Source organism: Populus alba, chromosome 6, assembly GCF_005239225.2.
Source record: "Populus alba chromosome 6, ASM523922v2, whole genome shotgun sequence".
In the NCBI taxonomy this organism is placed as follows: domain Eukaryota; kingdom Viridiplantae; phylum Streptophyta; class Magnoliopsida; order Malpighiales; family Salicaceae; genus Populus; species Populus alba.
Genome location: NC_133289.1, coordinates 5,163,597 through 5,186,097, shown reverse-complemented (window position 1 = coordinate 5,186,097; position 22,501 = coordinate 5,163,597). Strand labels below are relative to the sequence as shown.

The following is a 22,501-nucleotide window of genomic DNA, read 5'->3' as shown; positions in this document are numbered from 1 at the left end:
CAAACTTTCGTAAATGGGAGCCAATGCATGATTTGGTGGTTTTCTGAGCATTAAGGAAAGGAATTATTTGCATTAAGGGAAATTATCTTTCCAGTTATGCAGTTCTTATTTATTTTTTTGGATAATGACTCATGGTAAAAGATTAATGCTTGCGATATCAATATCTTGTAGAGGTTTTTCCAATGCTAAACTGGACTAGGCGCATGTTAATATAACGCATTTGCTTGCAAAGAAAAAAGCCCTTGATAGCATAATCTACACAACTTGATTTATGACAGGATACTGCACTCACAGGACAGGCATTATCCATGTGTTTTTGTTGAGGAACTATTACAATTGCAGGATCAAAATGAATCTCCATTCAGAATGCTTGATTAACTAGCATTCCATTTCCATCAATCTTGCCGAATACATCTGGAGATAGCTTCCGGAGTTCTTGAAATATTGTCAGTAACTTGAAACCCAGCCAACAACAGTCCTCAAATGATGCTTCTTCAATTTTTTTCTTCTCAGATTACTTCCCCTGTGTAGACACAGCCCAACTTTGTAAATATTATCTCATTAGCAAGATAAAATAAAAACTCTGATTACATTCTGATATGGATGAAAATTGCCAGTGCATAATAGTTTTAGACTTCAAGTTTTACTTCTTCATTACGAAGGCTAGATTTGTGAGTGAATTTAAATTTCTAACTATTATGACTATTTACTACTGTAATTATTTATTCCTTTCAATAGGATAACATGCCCTTGTCAGCGTATCTTCAACATCAATATTGCTAATATACTCCATCACAAAAATAAATAAATAAATGTTAACAAGCTGGCTTTCTCTGTTAATTGTTCCATGCAGGGGTGGAACAAGAATTTTAGGATTGGTGGGGGCAATACGAAAAAAAGTTGGATAAACTTGAAAATAAAGTGATAAAGGGGGAGCCATGAAGATGATACATAATTTTGGGGGGTAAAAAATACATATTTCCTATAAAATAAGCCTAAACATAAAGGATATGATTAAAAATATTCCAAAATTTTAGGACTAGCATGTTAACCAAACACATAGACCTCCCCTGGTTCCATGCTCTTCTTATACGAATATCAGTGTTGCCAGAAATGACAATTTCGAGAACATTGCTTAAATCTGATTTTTTAGAAGCAGAAAACTTGTCCTTTTCGACCAAAAACACAATTGCTGTTACATTGTGGGTACATGGAAAAAAGTGGTAAATTATACTTACCAGTACTGGTTGTGCAAGACAAATGCATCAGTTGGCACTTTTTTCCCGTCATCATTGCGGTTCCAATGGTAGATTGCATGTGTCCTGTTCTTTATCTCCAATGTAGAGTGCCCATAACTGGCTTCTCTGAATGCCGAGTAATCTGGTTGTGGATCTCTAAACCTGCAGGATGAATGCAACAATTACTTAATACCACTACCAGCAGTGTTCTCTATATGCAGAATCTTTTCCCCGAGTAGCTTCAGTTACCTTCCGGCAAGACCTTCTTGATTTCCTCCATCTCCGACAGTAATGTAGACAGGGGCAGATTCATCTGCTGCTGGAAAACGGTCACCACTAGATACATTGTAGTGTATGTTTGAGACTCGATACTGAAATTGGAAAAAACAATTTATGAAAAACAGTGCTTTTCTTCTAGTCTAAGGAAAGATATTTGTCAATGGAATTGTATAAAATTGTAAAACAAAATTCATGACATACATGCAGCATATATTAGCATGAATAAATGATGATCAAAAGTACTGTGCTTCGGAATTACAATTTGTTTAGGTGATGACAAGTTAAAAGTTAATTGGATTTTGAATGAACCACCAAACACGTTCTTCGAGGATTTTTTTTTTTCTGAGATCTTAACATACAAACATTGGCAACCGGATTGTAAAACAAAGGGAAAAACATATAAGGAAAGAAGCATACTGATCTTTCATAAGCATGGACATGCCCAGCAAAAACTACATCAACTTTGTAACGAACAAACCACTTCTCAAAGACTGCCCGCATACTTTCACCTTCCATGAAGTGTGCTTCGTTACTGTTGTAGATGGGGATATGCATAAGAACAATGAGCCAAGGTGTCTTCTCCCTGTCAACCCTTTTAAGTTCTCCTCTGAGCCATTCCCACTGAGGGGTATATTTCACTGTTCAAAAATTCAAATAAACTTAAGAGGTATAAATCACGCAGCTCTTCCCTTAAAAAGAATGCTATATATTTCTATGTCACAGGGGTTTAATTATTCACTTTGGTTTTAGCGAGAGAGGTCAAACTACTTGTATTTGCTGAGAATTTTACTTGAAACATAATTTTAATTTAAGCATCTTAGAAGACACGTTTGTGGAATGCACTGATTTCTCTTGGTAGTTTTCAGGCTGTCCCCATTTTAACATTTTTATATACCAAGGTCTTGAAACCATAGCGGGTAACAACATGTTGACAGAACAGGGAGGAAAAATACTACAAATACTCCTGCTAAAAATCCTTCACTTTTAATGATAATGCATATCCTCCAGGGAATGTAGAGAGTCCTCGTGGATTTTCAGGAGCAGCACAATAGATGCTACAAAATCAGGTAGGAGATGCTAGCTAACCTGACAAATTCAGACATTATGACTGCTGGGAAGAGATCAAAAGTGTAGGCATTGTAAGACAATTCGATGACTCGTTCTTTTAACGTGCTTGGGACAAATTGTGTAGCTAGTTTTCCCTCTTCCAGCATTATGCTATTCTATAGCAAGGCCAAGGGAAACTGCTGCACAAAGTGCAGTACCAATGAACAACCTTATGAACAGGCCAAGCACCCATGGTGCAAATTGAACAATAGGAATTTTTACCATACGAAACACTCTAATCTGAGACTGTCCTATGACTAACATTAAAATCGTAAAGTTTTCTTGACAATGCACTTGGTCACAGTTTAAAGAGCAGTTTTTCACCTGTTACTTATAAAATAGTTTATCCTAGTTTCCTCAGGAAATTTTAAGAGGCTGCCAAGACTTCCAGAATCATGCCGGTCAAAGACCCTTGTCAAAACCTTTCACCGTATGTGATTGACATTATTAATATCAATCACATAAGTTTCTGAAGTAGTAAATTATGAGATGGGAGAATGGAAAATACTCGTGTTTATGCTGATAAATTATGTCATTGAAAATTAGAACTCCCACTTTGAGGTGGGAGAGGAATAGAATGTGATTCATTGGACTACTTTAGTGTGGATCCATAAAACAATGCACCATAGGAAGACTGCTGAATTGATATCAATGTAGAGAAGGAAATGAAAAGTTACCGAAAGAAGAATAGCTGGACAGCACAATTATATGAGCAGATGCACGTCTGATGGCATACCAGAAAGGGCTGCTGCTTTTGGAGGCTAAATGAGGAGTAGGGTATCGATTAAGATAAGATTTGAAAGGAATAACTTCTCCCTGAACATATGTTACAATTGTAAAGAACTAGAAACTGAACAAGAACTTTAACTTCTAAGGAAAACAGATTTCTACATGTGAACTATATTGCTAAGCATTGCATGCTGAATGTATGAAATAAAACAAGAAGGAAAAGAAGAGACAAAAAAAGACCTAATAAATTATTTAGGTTATTAAGGTCCACACACAGAAGCTGAAACTCATGTATTGTCATGCAAACTGTCAGTAAATTTGCTGTATTCTTTGACTTATTGATATTTCATTTCTTAAGGACTAAAAAAATTTTCAAATTAGGGAAAAAGCAGTTACAGTAGGTTCAATGGTACAGTTAGTTAAATCATCTTATATAGGTGCAGCTAGATATGGGGGTTTACAATAAGCAACAAGAATATACACAAGGAAAAATAACTAACAGAAATTGAAAAGATCAAGTAAAAAAAACTTTGCACGTGTCCACAAGACTATTCCATGCTTATGGAATGGAATGAGAACAAGGGTACTCTAGGAACAACGAGAAGAAATAACCTGTAAACGGTCCAGAGAATGTTTACTGTCAGTGTTACCAATTCAGTATGCAAGTTCTTTTATTCATTAGACAACATTAATCAGCATGGATCACTATAAAAATCTGATGGGATCATGATAATCGTGGCAGTATAGCAGCAATGGAAAAGGAAAAGGAAAAGGAATCTACAAATGGTCCGGATGTTTGCTGCATCTGTAAACTAATATTTCTTGTGCAATGGACAGCATATATCAAGAATTCAAGATAGACCGGAAGTTCTCATAGCACCGAGAAGTTAAGTTAAAAACAGAATGATGACATCATGACAGAAAGCAGTGCAAAATGATGAATGGCTGAACACTGTACCATGTAAGGCATGTACTCTATTTCATGATTTCCAGCAGACCACATCCATGGCTGATATGCTGCACTGCGCTCAACAAAACGACCCCAGCTATCCCACCGTATACCAACATCATTGTATTTATATCTATCAGCATAAGCAAGATCTCCGACAAATAAGACCGCTTGAGCTCCACTCTGCATGTAATGCTCAAGTGTAGACAGGGAATTATATGTCTGTCCCAAGTCACCTGGAATAGAAAAGGAGTAACGTTTTATTTATATATAGATATGAAAATCAGCAGTGCATATCGAAGTTCAACGCAGCTTACTATTTTAACCTTTCAAAATTTTTATAACGGTCCCCATAAGACTTTGTAAAGAAGGGAACAACTCACCAATTATTCCAAACTTGTAAGGAGTATCTGGATTGATCTTTGGAGGTGTTTGGAACCAGAATTCTCGAGAAGAATCACCGCTGCCAATCTTGTAGTAGTACTTGGTCTCATACTGGAAACAAGAAAGAAACTCAAGTGGTTACTTCTAAAGCAGTTGGGAGCCAAAAAGATTTCCAAATTGGTTGTGTTTGGCATTGCAGAAAACCCCCAGAGTGCCTTTTTAATCTATTTACTATATGAAAAAGCTCTGCCAATATCAGAACCTGTTAAAGTTGATATATAAGAGGGTGAGAGACTTTTTTCAAGTAATTTCTAACACAATAATTTACTATGTCAACCTGCAGTTGGTAATTTCTATGTTACTCAGAGAAAAAGACAAAAAATTCAGCAATTCATCAATTTACCTCCTTCCATGGTTCAATTAACAATTACCTCAAGGCCATCAACAAGGCACTGATGAATGTAGCCAGACTTGTAATTGTAAAAGGTATAATTTTTCACTGTCCCCTCCGCAGTAAAATCATATTTCTTCTTTGACACACCATATTGCACTTTGTTGGTGCCTGGTTCATCAGGTGTCACCCACGAGATAATTACAGCCTTTCCATTGTAGTCACCTTGGGTTATATGAACCTATGGTTAAAGTAATTCATTAAAATATGGTTAAATAACAAAGAAATAACTATAAAAAGAAACAAAATGCAGATATATATGGTAGATGATATTCATCCCATCATCATCTGAACAAAATGATTCCAGGGACTCTCAATTGAATGAAAAGTGTGCTTGTGGAAACACAGTTTAGTAGGTTTCAAGATATATTAACCTCGTATTGTCATAAACATCAATCAGTAATCTTTGCACTTGAATGCTGCTTCATTTGTTGTAACACCTCTTGACTTCAGTTTTTCTTTTAGAAAAAGGACCTAAAACCTATTTAACAAACAGAAGTACTTGATTACACTAATCTACTTGCTGTGAAAAAGGGGTCCATATAGAAGGTGTAAGAAAGACAATTAGAATATGCACATGGCACCGAAACGTCATTTCTTTTCCCTTTCCATCTTTCATATAATTGCATGATAATTCCATGAGCATTAAAGTTGGGCAGAACAGATAAAATTATCAAGCAGATCCATATGCCCATATGCAAGATAACACAAGATATTCCAATTGCTTACTTGTTGAGGTGCATTATGACCCTCTGGGACTGCAAATACTTCATTATCAAGAGGGATGTCAATAGATGGCCATTCTGACCGAATGAAAGCGCTCGTTATCCCAGCATTTCCATTCTTGACAAAGCCCGAGAAGATGACGAACAACAGTATAAGTTGAAGCAACATGGACTCTTTCTCAACAACCTTTGGCATGATTATTGATCAATCACCCAATAACAATTCAATAGCTGCATCCCATAATCAATGAAAAATATCAATCACAACGGAAAATCAACAAAAATAGCCTACTATCCATTTTCAACAGCTGCACGCAGAATCAATGCCAATATATCAATCAATCACAAGGACAAATCAACAAAAAAAAAGGAAAACAAACGCTACTATCAATTTGGTCCAGTGATTTCACTCTAGAACCATATTTTCATTCCAGGATTTCAAGACTGCATAAATTTCAAAATGAACAACCTTTTTTAAGCTCTAAGCTCAAATAATCCACAACAACCAATTCTTTGTACAATTGATTTCCAACTCTAAAATCAAACAAACACAAACCGTTTTGAAATCCTTCTAAAAACATCAAAACAAGAGAACAAAAGCATTACTTTGCAACAAGAAAAATGGCTGACAAGTTTTGTCTACTTCAAACATAACCAACAAAAACCGAGATATCAAAGTCAGCCAGCAACGAAAGAAGGCTAAACACGTTCCTCATTCTAAAACAAGCAGCAAATCAAAACATTTCAGAAAACTAAAACCAAATCATCCATATAATAATAACATATAAAGAACTGCAAGGCAAAGACAAAAACAACAACCTGAGCTAATATACTTTCAGCACCATCGCCATCATTTTAACCATTGAATTTATGAGAAATCGTACCTTAGAACATTAATTTGAAGAGGGTGGCAGAGGTGGTCAAATGATGATAATGTCTGTATCAGACTTTATATGGAGAAAGGGAAGAGGAGGAGTAGGTTAGCAGGGAAGAACGTGGTGGCGTGACGTAAGTTAATTAGATAGAAAAGACAGTTTGTCGTGTTGTTTATTGATTGCCTTAGAGACAATAATATATGTGGTAAGTTGCAGAGGATTACATGGCAGCTCATAATTGGTAGGTTTCCTTCCTTGCAAGGTTCAATGGCTCGTGTCTGCAATACGATATAAGAACTCATGTGTGATTCAATCCTAAGGAATAAGGATGTGCTTTTGGATGAGATAACGTCAGAGTCATTTTCTTTTTCGATTATAAAATTGATAGCCAAGTACTTCTTGTTTGCTTTTGTTATCTTAGTGACAACCATCTGCCCTGGTAAAAACTCAAATTGAATGGCCTTTTCTACCATAGAAAACGTTGTGTAAACACACGCATAATGGTCTTTTCTGCTGGCTGCATTGTTTTATTTTTTCCTGTTATTGTATGAAAAAAATGGAGGGGAGGAGGTATAAAACTTGTTGAAGCCACGTTTGGAGTCTAACGACGGCACACTACCCTAGAGAAGGAGCTCGAGAAGACATTTTAGACAGCAAATCTAAGGGTGTTTTTTTATTTATTTAACCATATATTTTTTATAACTCTTTAATTTAATCTCAAATTTCATTAGCTAATTAAGACCCAATTAAAGCTTGTATGGGAAGAGAGTAAGGGACCTAATTAGGATTATGTTAATGAACTTAATTTTATGGGTTAACTCATATTAATTGAGATCAAAACAATATAATATATTTTTTATATTTCATTTTTAATTTTTTTTTATAATTCTCTTCAATTTAGTTCAACACTTAATCCAACTTGAGATCAATTAAAATTCAATTAAGACCTAAATATGAAAAAGAATAAAGAAAGGAAAATGAAGTAGACATATTGTCCAACTAGGTTAACTCATCGTGGTTATGTTTATTATTAGGTCGTAAGTTTCACGTATTAACTTTGATTAATACAATATATAATTATTTTTAATTTTCACTCCCTAAAATTTCTTTATAATTTAATCATTTAATAATTTTTTTTGTTTCATATTTAAACTACAGTTAGCAAAAGGTTAAAACGACAACAACATAATTTTTAAAAGCTCATTTAGCACTTGAACTTGGCAATTAATTCGTTTTTGACTTAAAAAGGTTGAAATAGTCACACCAATTTGTTTTTCATTTGTTATACATATGATGATTAATTAATTTAATCTGATACACTGGTAAAAATTTTAACTTTCAATTCAAGTATTTCATCACATACATAAAAATAATGACACTCATATTTTTTTTATACAATAATTAGCTTTAGATCCGACCAAAGCACGAGCCTCATGCCTATTCTACTCTAATATCTAAATTCAAATTAAACCACCATCTGCGGTAGTAGTTAGCTCTATATAAAAATTAATTTTTTTAAAAGATGTATTATCAATAAAATAGAAAAATACGTGATCTTAATTTAGGAATAAGAATGATTATTTTTTAAAAAGATGACATAGTATTATTTTTTACAATTATGGTGGATAGTAATCACCTTTACAGTCACAAGGTTCACTATATATTTTCTTCACTATCTCTATCTTTATCATTGCAAGTGATGATATTGGGTTTTTTCACGTAATAGTAATAACAAAAAAATCCTATCATTATGAATGATATCATTGTCGTCACCTTCGTTAATCCTACATTCTCAATCTTTTTTTATTTAACATTGTATTTGGTTAATGTTTATTTAAAAAAAGAAATGAAAAAAAAAGTATTTAATTGAAAAAAATTAAATGAAACATAAAATAAATTTATCTCCAGTATAGTTTTTAGAGTGAAAGAGATATATTTATTCTATTTTTATTTTTTCTATTTTAATACAGTAATTAAATGCTATCCAAAAATTCTCGATTCTCTGAGAAATTATTCAATACTCTCTTTCTTCTCATGTAAAAATAATTTTATTGATAATTTAATTTTAAGTGAGAAAGCAGAATTTCATTGAATTTAGAATTACTTGGGCTATAGCCCAAACCAGCAAGTTCAACGAGTAAAGGACTTTAAGCCCAGGTTTTGAAACACAAGAGAAGAGGAGAGGGTTCTCAAAAATAAGCCAGCCCGAGGCGGCATCGTATTATACCTATCTTCTCTTCTTGTCTTGTAATTAAAAAAAAAAAAGAAACACAAAACCAAACCCTAGCTTTCAATTTATCCCAAACACATTACTATAAATACCACCGCAACAATTAATCCTCCTCTATGGCCATTTGTCGCAGCTATTAGGGTTTAGTGGAAATCTGCAGCGGCTCTCTCCGCTATCTCCTTATTGCTTCCACTTTCTTTAGCTATAACCACCGCTTCTTCCTCCTTTTCCTCTTCTTCATCCTCCGTTTTCCAGGCCTTCCGCAGTAATAGTGTTTTGGTCTGTGTAGAGTATAATTTCTTCTGCTATTGCCTATGATGGTGTTAAATATACTCCGAGATTTATATATCTATGAAAAAAATTTTAACCTGAGGCATTTATTTAGGCACATGTATTTATTTCTTTTTTTTGCTTAATATTTTTTTGTTGCATGTTATTATGAATTTAAATTCTTTTTTTTTTTTTAATGTAAGCTATGGCTAAAGTAAAAGGCAGGTGATGATAAAATAGACAGGGACATCAGCTACTCTCTTCTAAGGGAGGATGATGACCAAGTCTAAAATGGGAATCTCTCTGATGCCTTTTTTATAGCTTAAAAACTGTTCATTTATAAAAAAAAAATTTGCATTTATAAATTGTGCTGATGATGATAGAACAGACAGGGACATCAGCCACTCCAATTGAAATTGGAGGATGTTGACATGTCTAAATGGGAATCTCTCTGATGCACAAATCACTCTCTAGAAATCAATGTTTGATTCTAGCATTTCATGTGTTTGTGTTTGAATTTTGATTTCTTTTATCGTTTTCATTGATGTCAGTGCACTTAATGGTATACAAAATTGACCTACTTTGCCTGTGATGCAATAGAATTTACGTATTATCAGTTAAGAGTATCATGATGATATCTATCTTAATTGTCACTACCTCTGAGGCAAAGTAATGACTATAAGTTGGATTTTTATTCAGTGTCACCTCGAGTTAATTCAGGGTCTCATTTGATTGGTTTCGCATAGATTAATTCTTTGTTTTATTGATTTTTGAGTGTTTGTGAGAGCATAGTTGTTTAAATATACCATGAGCTATTGCTATAAAAACAACCTAATGTTTTGCAAAATGCTATCGCATCAGGTTCTGTGAGGACAGGATTGCTATGCCTCCGAGGCTATGACAACAAGGTTAAAGTTTTTCCCTGTGAGTATAGCTACTACTTTGTTCCAATCAAATCTTTCTAGTTGCAGAAATCTGCTGTTGAAGTATAAATAATAATAGTTCCATAGTTTCAAATTTTGGACGGTTTTTCCTTCAGTCTGCAGAAATTGAGATTGAACAGAGCGAAGATTTTTTCATGATGGAGGAGTTGATTCGATGGAGATTTTATTAGTGAAACTACTGGCATCTTTGTAAAGGTTGTCTAAATGGCAATTGCTAGTTGAAAGCAATTTGGCCACCCTGTTTGTATTCTGAGCAGATTTGTTAGGGCTTGGCCTGTCAACGAAGAGGAGAACATAAAAAGATTGATTGACCTTTCCCTACCGGACTGGACTCTTTTGATTGGTGCTGAGTTCGACCCAGACTCTCTCAAGTTCTAGCGTAGCCCAAATAGTCTCGTCGGTGGACGCTCGCTAAAGCATGACGAAGGCAAAATTCAGAGAAGGGATTTGCAGCTCAAGTTAAAAATAAATAAAAAATGAACCAGTGAAACAGTTAATTTATTAAATAATATTCTTTGGACCTCGACAATTTATTTAAATCGAAGCTATTAGTTTCTTAAGAGCTGAGCGCCATGACATGATTGGAGAGTTGTAGAGAAATCACTAAAATAAAAATTTATATGGTCATTGATTATTAAACTGAATATTTATATTAATAAAAAAAAAAAAAAAATATTCGAGAGCAACCAGTTAAAATTGGACCCATTATATATTTTTTTTAAAGTAGAAAATAACAAAAAGGAAAACAGTTCTGTACCCTAACATGTTCTGATGACATGTTCGACTGCCTTGCTTATTACTTCTTGCCATTTCATTTTCTCAAAAAAAATTTCTAAATCACGTGGTCAACTTACTTATCCGGGAGATCAAATATGTTAATTAGTGTCAATCAAGCTTAATTAATTAAAGATTAGTATTCTGGAGAATGGCATGTAGTTTGCTATAAATAAATAGTTATCTATATATAAATATCTTTATTCGGGAGATCATATTTTTTTTCCATTCATTTCATGAATAGAGTATAGATTTAGTCATATAGAAGCTGTAAAACAGTTTGAGTTGAATCGTTTTGATATGCTGATCTCTAGTTTTAACCCTCAGTTTTAACATCATATATATATATATATATAACTAATTTCCTTTTTAACACGAACCTGAACCTCTGCGACTGGTCGTTGAAGTAGCCATTTTCTCAGAAGCTCTTCCGCATAGAATTTAATTCATCACGTCCCTCTCCAGAAATATATAAAGATTCAATCTTTCTCTAGAAACAAAACCAGGCACTGAAATGATGGAATACACAACATCAAAAGAAGGGATTACACGAGTCCTTAAAGTCCTAGAAGCTCTAAAACAAGCTTCTCATGATCTACAGACACACCCCAGTCCTAACTCGGCCGAGTCCAACTCTCCTGCCCTTAAAGCTTTGTTAGAGCTCGAGACTGAATCAGATACAATTCTCTCTAAAGACCCCCTTCTCTCTACCCTCTCTGAACACCTTGCTAGCCTCAAATCCCTTTTCGACACTCTACAGAGAAGCTGTGGGCATGGAATTAGAAGTTTCTTGACTCGCCGAGTCTCGACTCAGTCTATATCCCGAGTTGCTGGGTCGATCGAGTCGGAGATTCAAGCTTGGATTGATCGCGAGAGTATAGACAGATTGATGAAAGGTTTGAAAGATCCGTTGCAAATTGAGGAGGATGAGTTGGTGGGCTTTTTGAGTCAGTTTGAGGACCGAGTCTTACAAGGGTTTAATCGTGAGTTACAAGACCTGGTGCTTAAATCAAAGATTTTTTGTTTACTTGAGAGAATTTCATGTGATCCCAGTTGCTCAAGAAAGGTAAGAGAACAGTGTGCTTTCGTTGTTTCAGCTTTGATTAGATTCAACAAGGATGTCTTCGTTGGTCAAGTGTTGATGGGTCGTTTGATTCATGGTGTTGTCTCAATGGCTTCTTGGAAATCAATGAAGGTACTTTGTTCACTAATTAAGTCAATAAAATCACCACTTGTTGACGAGATCGAGTCTAATGGTGAGATTCCAAAAATCATTAGTTTCTTGGACTATAAAGACTTGCATTTGAGAGTTGTAACAATGGATTGCATTCTTGAAATTGGCTATTTCGGCCGAAAAGAAGCAATTGAAGCTATGCTTAGAGAAGCGTTGATAAAGAAGCTAGTGGAGCTGCAAAGATCAAAACTTGGTGGGGATTTGATTGACATCGGAATGTTTGATGACGAGAAAGAGAAAGGTAAGGGAGAGACGAGGTTCTTAGAGAATCACCCATTTGCAAGCTGCGTGGCAAGATTTGCAGTTCAATTAGAGGTCGGAGAAGGGTTAAGGCAGAGAGAGAGGAGGGCATTCAAGCAAGAGATATTGAATACAGTAAGGAATGCTTGTGTTTCTAAAGCCGAGGCTGCTACCATTGTAGCTGAAGTTCTTTGGGGGTCTTCACCTTGATATTGTGTAATTAACAAATTTGGATTAGCAGGAAATTGGAAAGGTAATTTGCCTTTGATCTGGTTTAGTGATTTGTTAGGATTTTCTTTTGTCTCGTGTCCATGCATGAACTGATCAATGGTGTAAAGGAATTGTTGAATAAATTGTTGGAATGTTGGATTCATTAATTGGTAGTCAATTTACTATCCCCAAAATGAATGATCAAACTTTGTTTCAAATCTTTTCCTTTGTATATATCATTTTATTTTACTTTTTGAGAAATAATATTGTTTGAGTGGAAAGTTCAACATTCAAATTGTAATGGTTTGAGAGAGATGAGAGGAATCTGAGGGGATTTTGGATCAAGCAACCTTCTTATTCCATGAGGGGCATCCTTGCTTCTTGGCATATGCTGCTGGGCTCAAAAGAATCTAATTTATGTTCTTCCATTGTTGAACACACTTGAGACAAAAAGTAATCTGAGTTATTACGTTTACGCCATTTCAATAATTTTCTTTATGTATGTATAAAGTATAGACACGTGTTTATATACTTCTCACACTTTCTTCAAGATCGACGGTGCACAGTAAAAAAAAGAGAGCACGTGGTTTAGGCCAGAGTCCAAATGGCACGGCCACTAACCGCCCGACACCGCGCGTGGTCACCACCCCCACGACAGTTTCGACAATATGGTAAGAGACAATCCGACTTTTTTAATGTCGTTGCGTGGTCACCACCCCACCCCACGAGTTGACCATTTAATTTTTAATACTGAAAAATATTATAATACAAAATAGAAAAATAAAATAAACTAAAATAATATTTATTTTTTCTGAAAACCTCCTCCGGCCCTAAAATCATATTGTATTAATCCTAATCTTTTTAGGAGAATTGAAAACAGAAATCCATGGGAGTATATAAAAAAAAACAAAAACAATAATATATATTTTTTTACACGTGGACCAGTGAAACTCGACTAAATACAGGGCTCTTTTTTATTCTCACAAAAATTGTAACTTATTGCAGTATTTATATATATATGACTAATGCTTAGGATTGATATTTTCGAAACAATTTTTGAAAACTGAAAAGAAGAGACTTCATTTTCCAAGAACATGGGTGCTTCTGATCTGTTGCTTTCAAGACAAAAACCTGATTCTGGGAACAACAGGTCTGTAATTTTTGTTTTGTTTCGTGCTATTCTTTTTCTTTCTAGATAGAACCAGATTCATGTGCGAATGCACTGATAAATGAACAGGTTAAACAACTAATGGAGCCCCGAAAGCTGAACATCAGTGATACACACCGAGCTAGATTCTTTGATGCTTATACTGTCAAATCCAACTACTGGTAAAAAAAATTTCTTGTTGCAAGAGAAAACAGAACCTCTAATACTAGAAACACATGCTATAGTGCCAAACCCCTCTATTGTCATCATCGTATTGTGGCCAGGCTATGCCCTAAAGCAGCAAATTCATTAGCATTTGGACAAGACTACATCCCTTGGATGCATAAAAGTTGGGAATTGTCCACCACCATCTTATAGAACTCAATAGTCATCATGGCTACACAATAATTTCACAGGATACATGATTGTTATTATCATAATATCTACTGTCTACTCTATTTAATGCCAGTCACCACATTCCCAGTACGAATTTGCTAAAAACAACGGACAATTACACTTGTATTTCTTGAAAACTTCTGTATATCTTCTTGTGGGGCTTGGAAGTATGGGTGATGGAACGAAATTGCAGAGGAAGATGTTTGCTGGTGAGCTGATAGATATGGTTAATCCTAATGGTCATTCAAGACCCTCTGGAAGCTAGTCATTTTTTGCCGACATGGGGTCCCTGTATTCCATTATTATGACTGTTAGGAAATCGGAATTGAGGCAAAAGAAAGAAGGCAAGGGGAAACCACCTTGACATGTGGCTTGATTGGTAGTCAAAGTTGGCTTGCATTCAAGAGAGACTGATGCAGTCGAATATTTCTCAACATTTGGATTGGCCGAACTGGGAAAATTGAAGCGGATACCCTCACCATCTGCAGATTGGATACAACTGAAGAGCATACTGGTGTCCGAGGAAAAATTTCGACACACTTGACAACTAAAGGGCTAACTTGTGGTCAGTTTTTAGCGGACCAGGTTTTTGGTTATGGTCGGGATTTGAGTTCTTTCTGGAAAAGGCGTGAGCGCAGTCAATTGATCAATCATTGCATGCCAATAAATGGAGAAACATGAATGGATAGTCACTGAACATAGTTCACTCACAATTTGAAGACACTAAAAAACTTAGACCATCATAAAGGTTTCATTCTCTGGATCGAAGTATAAATTCTCATTTTCCAATTTCCTGTACAAATATAACAAAGATTTATTTGTTACAAGGCTCTCAGCCCAAGGCTGGCGGGCCAGTTGTATGCTTTCAAGTAAAATGCAAAAACAAAATATCGCTATCTATCCTCCTTCAAAGATGCATCGGAAAATTGCAGCGCAGGAAAAAAAAGAAGAAAAAGACAGCCTCTGCAAAACTTAGCTCTTCATCGTGTTCTTCACGTGGAAGGCCGATTTGCATCCCAGCTAATTAAATAAGCTTTCTAACAATGGTTCCGTCCAGCACCATGCTCAAAAAAGGACAGCAAAGACTCATCTCATCTCCAATACTTCCCTGCTTTTGTTTCCAGTCATTTTCTTATGCAAAATGGCCTTGCAAATTGAGAAAACACAAACGAGAGCAATTTCAATGTGCTCAGAGCTGCTGATCTTTATATTAACTTGTCCCATGTTCTGGCTATTCAGATTGGCATTAACAGCCATTCTCATGCCTCTGATAGGTCTAAATTCAGACTGAAACCCTCCGCCCAGCACCATCTCCTTCTTAAAGGAGAGAGCTGACATTGACAGACTGATTCTATCATCCCTCACAGGGTAGTCTCCCCCTCTTAATGTGGCCTCAAGACTTCCACCATATGCCCCTTGTTCAGAGCACCTCATTTGGCCAGCATTCACTACAAACTTGAGTTGCTTCCCAACTAATATGGTATCTTCAAGCTTGGTACCAACATAGTACTTGTTCCCAAAGGATGTCAAGGAAACCCCACATTCAGTTACATTTTGCTTCAGATTCTTCAGCTTTGTGTTGCTATGAACTGTATAGATCGTACCTTTGCCAGAAGACTGAACATCAAGACCTACAGAGTAAGTTTGGCCCCTAGGATCTGCATAAGCTGCAGCGCACTCAGACTGAATACTGAAATCCTGCTTGTCCTTGCTCATTTGTCCTGTGATTGAGGCATAGACATTCTTTCTTATTTCTATAGCTGTCTCCATGTTTACACCATCAAAGCCCACATCATGATCCCATCCATGAGGATCAAGAACAGGTCTCGCAAGCCACTGGTCACTAGTGACAAGGCATCGATACCTGTGTATGGTGCAATCTGAGTCAAAACTTGGAGGGACCACCATATCTGGCAACAAAACAGCCTCTGGAGATGCCTGCTGGGGATCAGAATTACAGTCCTCTCCAAAGTTTTCGTCTTCAGAAAGCTTCCTCTCCCTTCGCCTCTTAGACTCTTCTTTTAACTGTTTTTTCAAATATAGTGTTTCTCGATAATCCAGCTCGTCTAGGTAGTCTTTTTTCTGTGATTTAGTCAACTTTTCAAACTGAGATTTTGTCAGGATTCGGATTGGAGGTAGTTGATCATAGTCATTTTCCTCGTCTGCATCTGAAAATAAAATCTCATCAACATCTGGTTCTGATTCACTTGGGCATGGTGTAGTGCAATGCTTTAGAAAAGATGAGAGAAGATGGGGCAGAGAAGGCACCCGGGGGGTAATCAATGGTCCCAATTCAATGCCACCTTCAAATTCCAAGAGGGTATTAGCATCACCAAGAACTTTGGTGCATATGCAGAATAATAAGAAATGAGATTTCCATACTTGTCCATTGGGAAGAACACTTTCCCCCATTAAGTTCTTTTTACAGTGAGGATTGTTCTCCACTAAAACTACTGGATTTTCAAGTTTTGAGTCGGATACTACCTGATTTATATAATGTTGCATCAAACCTGTGCATTGAGTCACATATGATTCATAGCTAATAGGATATCCAGTAGGTCCTTCAGGAGTTGAAGAACCATGAGTCATGACAAGGATGGTGTTAAACCAAACAGCATTGCCAAAGACTTCGGTCATAAGCTTCAGAAGGGGGAAGTCACAGTAACCCATGTTGATGAGGTCAAGGCGTTCAAAGAATAGAACAATGTCTGGTGGTGATTTTCTTATGAATCTCCGAACAGAAAGCATAATCTTCCTATTTCTTCTCAAATTACTTGTAGATGAAGGGAAAAAACCAGGTGTGTCAATAAATGTTACTTTGACCCCATTGATAGACCCCACAACCTCTTTGATGTGTTCAGTGGCTGGTCGAAATGCATCAGTCAGAGCCTTTGGTTGATCGAATACAGAATTTATAGTAGCACTCTTTCCAACACCCGTTTTACCCAACACAAGTATTCTAAGAGAGAAGTTCAATTCAGGTGTACCAGATGCCTCTTGTTCTGCTGCTACAGTTCTAGCTCCATCAACTTTAACTCTTTTCAAGTTTGATTCCCCTGCTCGTATTGCAGCTGCTAGGTGCAATCTATGTAAAACCTTTGCCACCAGAAGATTGTCATGTGACTGCCCAAACCTTAGAAGAAGACGGAAGAAGTTAATTCGAAGATCCTCAATCGTGGTCAATGAATCAGCTTTCTTTACCTCAACCTCATGATTAGGTTGGTAAGAATCTGCAGCCACTTGCTCCAGAGATTGAGGAGACCCAGTTTCCTGATTACAGTTAGACGAGCATGAAGTATCAGAAGTTGGCGATGGAGACTCTAACTGGACCATTTGAGCTGCAAATAATAACAAGCAAATAAACTCTCGCTGAATGCAAAAATCAACAGTGTTAAAGTCAGATGGCAAACATAAATCAATTTCAAACTCAGCTCCCAGCATTAAAACAATTTTTTTGCCTTGTCAGCATATGGTAATGACAATTACTGTTCATACTCCATGTAGAAAATGCCCATTATAAATGTCATACTCAAAAGTATAAAGTAAAACTCTACCAAAATGTTTTCATGCTAGTATGAAGCAAGATAGCTTATTACTTCATGCTAAATTACTGCAGTAACTAAAACCAAATGTTCCAGAAGATTCTTAACAATTTACCATCTCTGCACTAATAATTAAAACAGGCAGTGCAATTCATGATCCTTGAATCATTGATCCCCAAACCAAGCCCAATATAATTCAAATCCATGGGACTAGAATCCAATAACCAAAAGGAGGTTGCTTTGATTGGTAGAGCTATAAACAACCCCATCCCCAACCCCTAAACCAAGAAACACCTCATTCTCTCTAAAAACTTTTAAAAGGTAATTAGCATGAGGGGCCAAACAAACATCTCGAGCAATTCTCATTTCCGCAAGGAAACTCATGTCACTGGATTCCCCAGCACAACTACCAAAAATATCTAATATCACAAAGTAATTCTCTCATTTTAACAAGAAAACTCATTGTTCTAGTACCTAACTGAGAAAACCATTTCTCCATCAAGCAAAACATCCTCCGAAGAACAATAATTATCCAATTAAATGCTAACTGAAACACATATAAAGAAAGACAAAACTATGACCAAGAAAACAACAAATTTCACAGCAAGAGTAGCCAAGGAGCAAAAATAAGCACCTGGGTCATCAGATTCTTCATTTACAGACTCCTCGCTAAGGAAACTGCCACTGCCTGACAAAGGTCCAGTTGAAGCCAAAGAATTGGACAATAACTGACCAAAAACCCAATCTCTAATACCCCTCATTCTACCTGCAAGAACTAAAAAAGATGGCATCTTTCGTAATGATTTCAAATGTTAAACAATAAAACCAAACAATCAATAACCTGAAACAAGTAAGAGATTTACCCAAATCAGTCCAACGTGATAAACAGAAGTTGTTGAGCCCTAATACAAAACTGAAAGAACAAGAAACAGAGGGAGTGCCCAATAAAAATCAGACAACTAGGTTTTGAAATTCTGTGTCTAAATCAAAACCCCAGTTGGAATCAGGTAAAAAAGGTGTGTGCTTTTCTTGGATTTGGTGATGACGAGAAAGTGGGAAAAAGAGGTGAGAGACTGAGAGAGAGTGGCTGTAGATAAGACAGAGATCATTAACACACAGAACACGGACACAAACAAAGCCCTGTTTTTTCTTCTTGTTGTGATTTTGTGAATAAAGAGAGAATCGAAAGAAAACAATAAATTATTATTATTATTATACAAAACTCTAAAAAGTTAGGGGAAATATTGTTGCCCATAGCCCCACTCAATTCACTGATTTTTTTTGTTCTTTTTTTTTTTTACCTTTAAATTGCTAAATTAGAGGTTAAATTTGATTAATTTATTAGGAAAGATTATATTAAAATACGGAAGATCAAAGTGAAAAAATTAAAAGTAATGAGTGGTTTTATCAAAATTGAAGTGAAATATTCATTCTAGTTCCCAAACTTTATTATAAATCTTTGGCCTTTTTATTTTCAAAATTTAAGAACAAAGTGAATTTTTCAATTTTATTTTTTTATTTATTTAATTTTTATTTGAAAAAAAAGAGAGAAAAAGTTGTGACTTTCAGTAACAAATAAAAAAAAAATTATCATTTAACACTAATTTTAGTAATGATAATTTTGATGTTAATGGATTTCTTTGAATGAAAAAAATTTATTTTTTTTTTTTCCCCTTTGAACTTACCTGAAAATGGTAGATATGAGCTTGAGTTGATTATGAGTTTTCAAACTAATTTTTGAGATTGTTCGAAGACCATATATATTTTACATGGTATTTATAATGTTTTTTTGTTTAAAATATAGTTGAAATGTTTTTTTTTTTTTTTCCTAAAACATCATAATCTAACTTTCCAATGATTTTTAAGGTAGGGTGGATATGTGTTACCTTTCTTTTTTCAAAAATACATAAAAGGGTGGATGTGGTCATCTACCCCGTAAGATTTTTGTTCTCTCAAGTATATGGGCAAGCCTGCACACCCAACCTTTTTCTTGTGATCTATATGCTCTAGGCCAATCAGGCTCGAGCGCCTGAGCTGTTTTCCTCTCTAAATTTATATGTACAAATTGATTTTTATTGATTTTTTTTATTTTTAAATTTTATCATTTAATATTTTATTGATTACTAATTGGCATAATATAATTTGTTTTTAGTTTGATATTTGTTTTCCTTCTAATTTCCCTGATATTTTGGTTCTTAATTTTATAAGTATTCATTTCCAAATAAAAAAATTATTTAGATTAATTAAATCCATAACCCGGATAATGAATTTGGCTAGATAACTTCGATTTGTTAAGGAATCATGCTTCATAATTTTTTATTATTTAAATTTATTTAATTAAATATAAATATAAATTTTATAATTTGCAGTTGAGATTTTTTATGTTAAAAAAACATGTATATATAAAAAAAAATCTAACTCGAAGAAAAAGACAGGGTAGATGGCTAGTTATTGTTCGATTTATTCACGTGAGAAAAGTTTTTAGACTTTTAGCGTATTGGCTTCTGCTTTTATTTTTGTTGGACCAGATCTTGGCTGTGTTGGAAAGTCAGGTCCAAGTTTCGTCCTTTAACTTGGCCATTTCGCCACTTTTCAAAAAAATATGACCCATAAACCCATGCATTCCAATTTATATGTAAACAAGAGATTTATTATTATTATTATTATTATTAATAATGTTGAGATTTGTTTTACAGACTAGTTACTTGATTAATTAATTATGAAATTTAAAATTAATAACTATATAAATTTTTAGTGGTCATCATATTAATAACACATAACTTTGAACTTGAAATAACAAAAAAAACAAATTATTTAATCCTAAACTTTTTTATTAATTATCTACTAAATGCTTAAACAAGAGAAATGCTCTGGGGGTTAATTATCCATGCACTGCAAAAGCACTTGATTAATCAACTTTTTTTTTTTTATCAATTTAAGCATCAATTAAATTCCTATATATTTAACCAATTTGTTTAACGCAAGTCTTTCATTAGTAATTTTGTGTATTAAACGACGTGTGTCTTTCACTTCGTTAATCTCATTACTTATTTTTTATTTTTATAACAAAAAATGAAAAAAAAAAAAATAAAGAAAACTTGTAAAAAATTATAAATTTCATAATTTCAATAAATGTCTTTTGCAATAAAAAAAATAAAAAAAACTAACTAGATCAACTAGATTAAACAACACATGTCGCTTGATTATGTAATTTACTTAACACCGTCAAATAAATGACTCACATTAAACAAATCGATTTAGAATATGTTTGGCAATATAATAGTAGTTGTTTTTTAAATAATTTTTGTACCGAAATACATGTCAATGATATTTTTTTATTTTTAAAAAATTATTTTTGACATCAGCACATCAAAACGATTCAAAACATATAAACCATATTAAATTTTAGCAAAAAAAAATTGAATTTTTTAGGAATTAGTATAGAGAAACAATTAATACTCAAGTCGGTATAAAGATGTGATTAATCAATTGCTTCTGGTATATATTCAACATCATTATATGTTATGGTTAAATTATTTTTTTTAATATAAAAAAATATTTAGATATTGTTAACATGTTTTTAGCAAAAATAATATAAGTTAATTAATCTAATGTAACAAGATTGACTTGATAAATTCAAAAAATAACTTGAAATGATCAATAAAAATACAGTTTGACTTAAAAAAATCGTGACAATATTTTTTAAAAATATTGAAACAACAAAATATTAGATCAATTTAAGTCAACTTATAAAATCTGTTATTCAGGTCATAAAATCCTAATAACTCTATAGAAAATAATATAAAAAAAAAATTATTAAACTCAAGTCTTAATCAACTCAATGTTAAATGATGAAATTAAAAACAAAATTTAACTAAAAAAATATGTATAGTCAACTTGCCAAACATGAGTTATAAAATTAAATATTCTCATAAAAAGCAAATTAAACACAAATTATAAAAATTAAATCCTAATTAATTTAATGTTAAAGGATAAATTTTTTTAAAAAAATCAATTAAAAAAAACAAAAAACCATCTAAATCAACTTAAGTCAATCAAACAAGCCTATGACCTAGGTCATAAGATTATCATCATTAATTCCCAATTAATCCAGTATCTAAAGAATGAATATAATATTAAATGATGAATTATCACCATTATTATTATAATAATTACTATTCTTATTGTTATTATTATCATTATTAAAATTATCATTATCATTATAGTTATTATTATTATTACTATTATCAATAAGTAATATCATAATTATTATTATTATTATTATCATCATTATTATTACCACCACCGTCCCTTTAACTAATAACTAATATTATTTTTATAACTGGTTAAGTCATAAATAACACAATTTCACTATATCACGCTTCTCAAATTGTGCTATTTTTAACTTATATCAATTCGCTAATTTATTGTACAAACTGTCTCATTTATCCGGATTCTCAAGTGTCTTTTAGAGAAATTCAAAGAGACTGGCCTTGAAACATAAACACCTTATCAGCTTTTGCCAATTTGAGTTGTTTCGTCATCTTGCTAGTTTGCATCTTTTTGCGTGTTCCAAGAGGAGAAATCAACCACATTTGGATTGATTTCTTCTTCTTTCATTGAAGATGCCTCGAGTGGAGCAACGTCATCTTTAATTGCGAGAAACCAGTTGTTCATGGTTTAAATATAAGTATATAATTTTTCAATATTCAATCATTAGAATATCAATTTTATAAAACATTATGGTTTTTTTTCTGATGAAGAATATGTTTCCCAG

The 22,501-nt window shown here is 34.0% G+C and overlaps 2 protein-coding genes and 3 non-coding genes across 9 annotated transcripts; 3 read left to right on the top strand and 2 right to left on the bottom strand.

The window, feature by feature from the left end:
• Window positions 1-129: 129 nt before the first annotated feature.
• LOC118032607 (bifunctional purple acid phosphatase 26) lies at window positions 130-6,957 on the bottom strand. 2 transcript variants are annotated; one of them, XM_035037358.2, is made up of 10 exons: window positions 6,682-6,957; window positions 5,867-6,093; window positions 5,118-5,318; window positions 4,686-4,797; window positions 4,312-4,538; window positions 3,302-3,440; window positions 1,935-2,155; window positions 1,488-1,609; window positions 1,239-1,400; window positions 130-523 (listed from the first exon to the last, which is right to left on the bottom strand). In XM_035037358.2, the coding sequence occupies exons 2-10, from the start codon at window positions 6,056-6,058 to the stop codon at window positions 448-450; spliced, it is 1,452 nt and encodes a 483-aa protein (XP_034893249.1). In that variant the 5' UTR covers window positions 6,059-6,093; window positions 6,682-6,957; the 3' UTR covers window positions 130-447. The 2 variants fall into 2 exon arrangements, with proteins under 2 accessions (XP_034893249.1, XP_034893248.1); XM_035037357.2 differs by having other exon boundaries at window positions 6,747-6,956.
• A 2,315-nt stretch (window positions 6,958-9,272) lies between these two features.
• On the top strand, window positions 9,273-9,347 carry LOC118032681 (small nucleolar RNA Z267). The gene has a single exon (XR_004684686.1). It is a non-coding gene; the product is annotated as a small nucleolar RNA Z267 (small nucleolar RNA).
• A 108-nt stretch (window positions 9,348-9,455) lies between these two features.
• On the top strand, window positions 9,456-9,550 carry LOC118032682 (small nucleolar RNA R44/J54/Z268 family). The gene has a single exon (XR_004684687.1). It is a non-coding gene; the product is annotated as a small nucleolar RNA R44/J54/Z268 family (small nucleolar RNA).
• A 53-nt stretch (window positions 9,551-9,603) lies between these two features.
• LOC118032683 (small nucleolar RNA R44/J54/Z268 family) lies at window positions 9,604-9,698 on the top strand. Its single transcript, XR_004684688.1, has one exon. It is a non-coding gene; the product is annotated as a small nucleolar RNA R44/J54/Z268 family (small nucleolar RNA).
• Window positions 9,699-14,947: 5,249 nt separating this feature from the next.
• LOC118032609 (translocase of chloroplast 90, chloroplastic) lies at window positions 14,948-18,901 on the bottom strand. Of its 4 annotated transcripts, none has more exons than XM_035037363.2 (3): window positions 18,588-18,901; window positions 18,359-18,499; window positions 14,948-17,520 (listed from the first exon to the last, which is right to left on the bottom strand). In XM_035037363.2, the coding sequence occupies exons 2-3, from the start codon at window positions 18,483-18,485 to the stop codon at window positions 15,269-15,271; spliced, it is 2,379 nt and encodes a 792-aa protein (XP_034893254.1). In that variant the 5' UTR covers window positions 18,486-18,499; window positions 18,588-18,901; the 3' UTR covers window positions 14,948-15,268. The 4 variants fall into 4 exon arrangements, with proteins under 4 accessions (XP_034893254.1, XP_034893256.1, XP_034893255.1 ...); XM_035037365.2 differs by having other exon boundaries at window positions 14,948-17,452; XM_035037364.2 differs by having other exon boundaries at window positions 18,359-18,490.
• Between the last annotated feature and the right edge of the window lie 3,600 nt (window positions 18,902-22,501).

Coding starts and splice junctions, on each gene's coding strand:
- LOC118032607 (XM_035037358.2), bottom strand. CDS start 6,058: ATGCCAAAGGTTGTTGAGAAAGAGTCCATGTTGCTTCAACTTATACTG. Junction 5,319..5,866: donor GTCATAATGCACCTCAACAA/GTAAGCAATTGG, acceptor CTTTAACCATAG/GTTCATATAACCCAAGGTGA. Junction 4,539..4,685: donor TTACAAGTTTGGAATAATTG/GTGAGTTGTTCC, acceptor TTTCTATTCCAG/GTGACTTGGGACAGACATAT.
- LOC118032609 (XM_035037363.2), bottom strand. CDS start 18,485: ATGAGGGGTATTAGAGATTGGGTTTTTGGTCAGTTATTGTCCAATTCT. Junction 17,521..18,358: donor TGAAGAATCTGATGACCCAG/GTGCTTATTTTT, acceptor TATTATTTGCAG/CTCAAATGGTCCAGTTAGAG.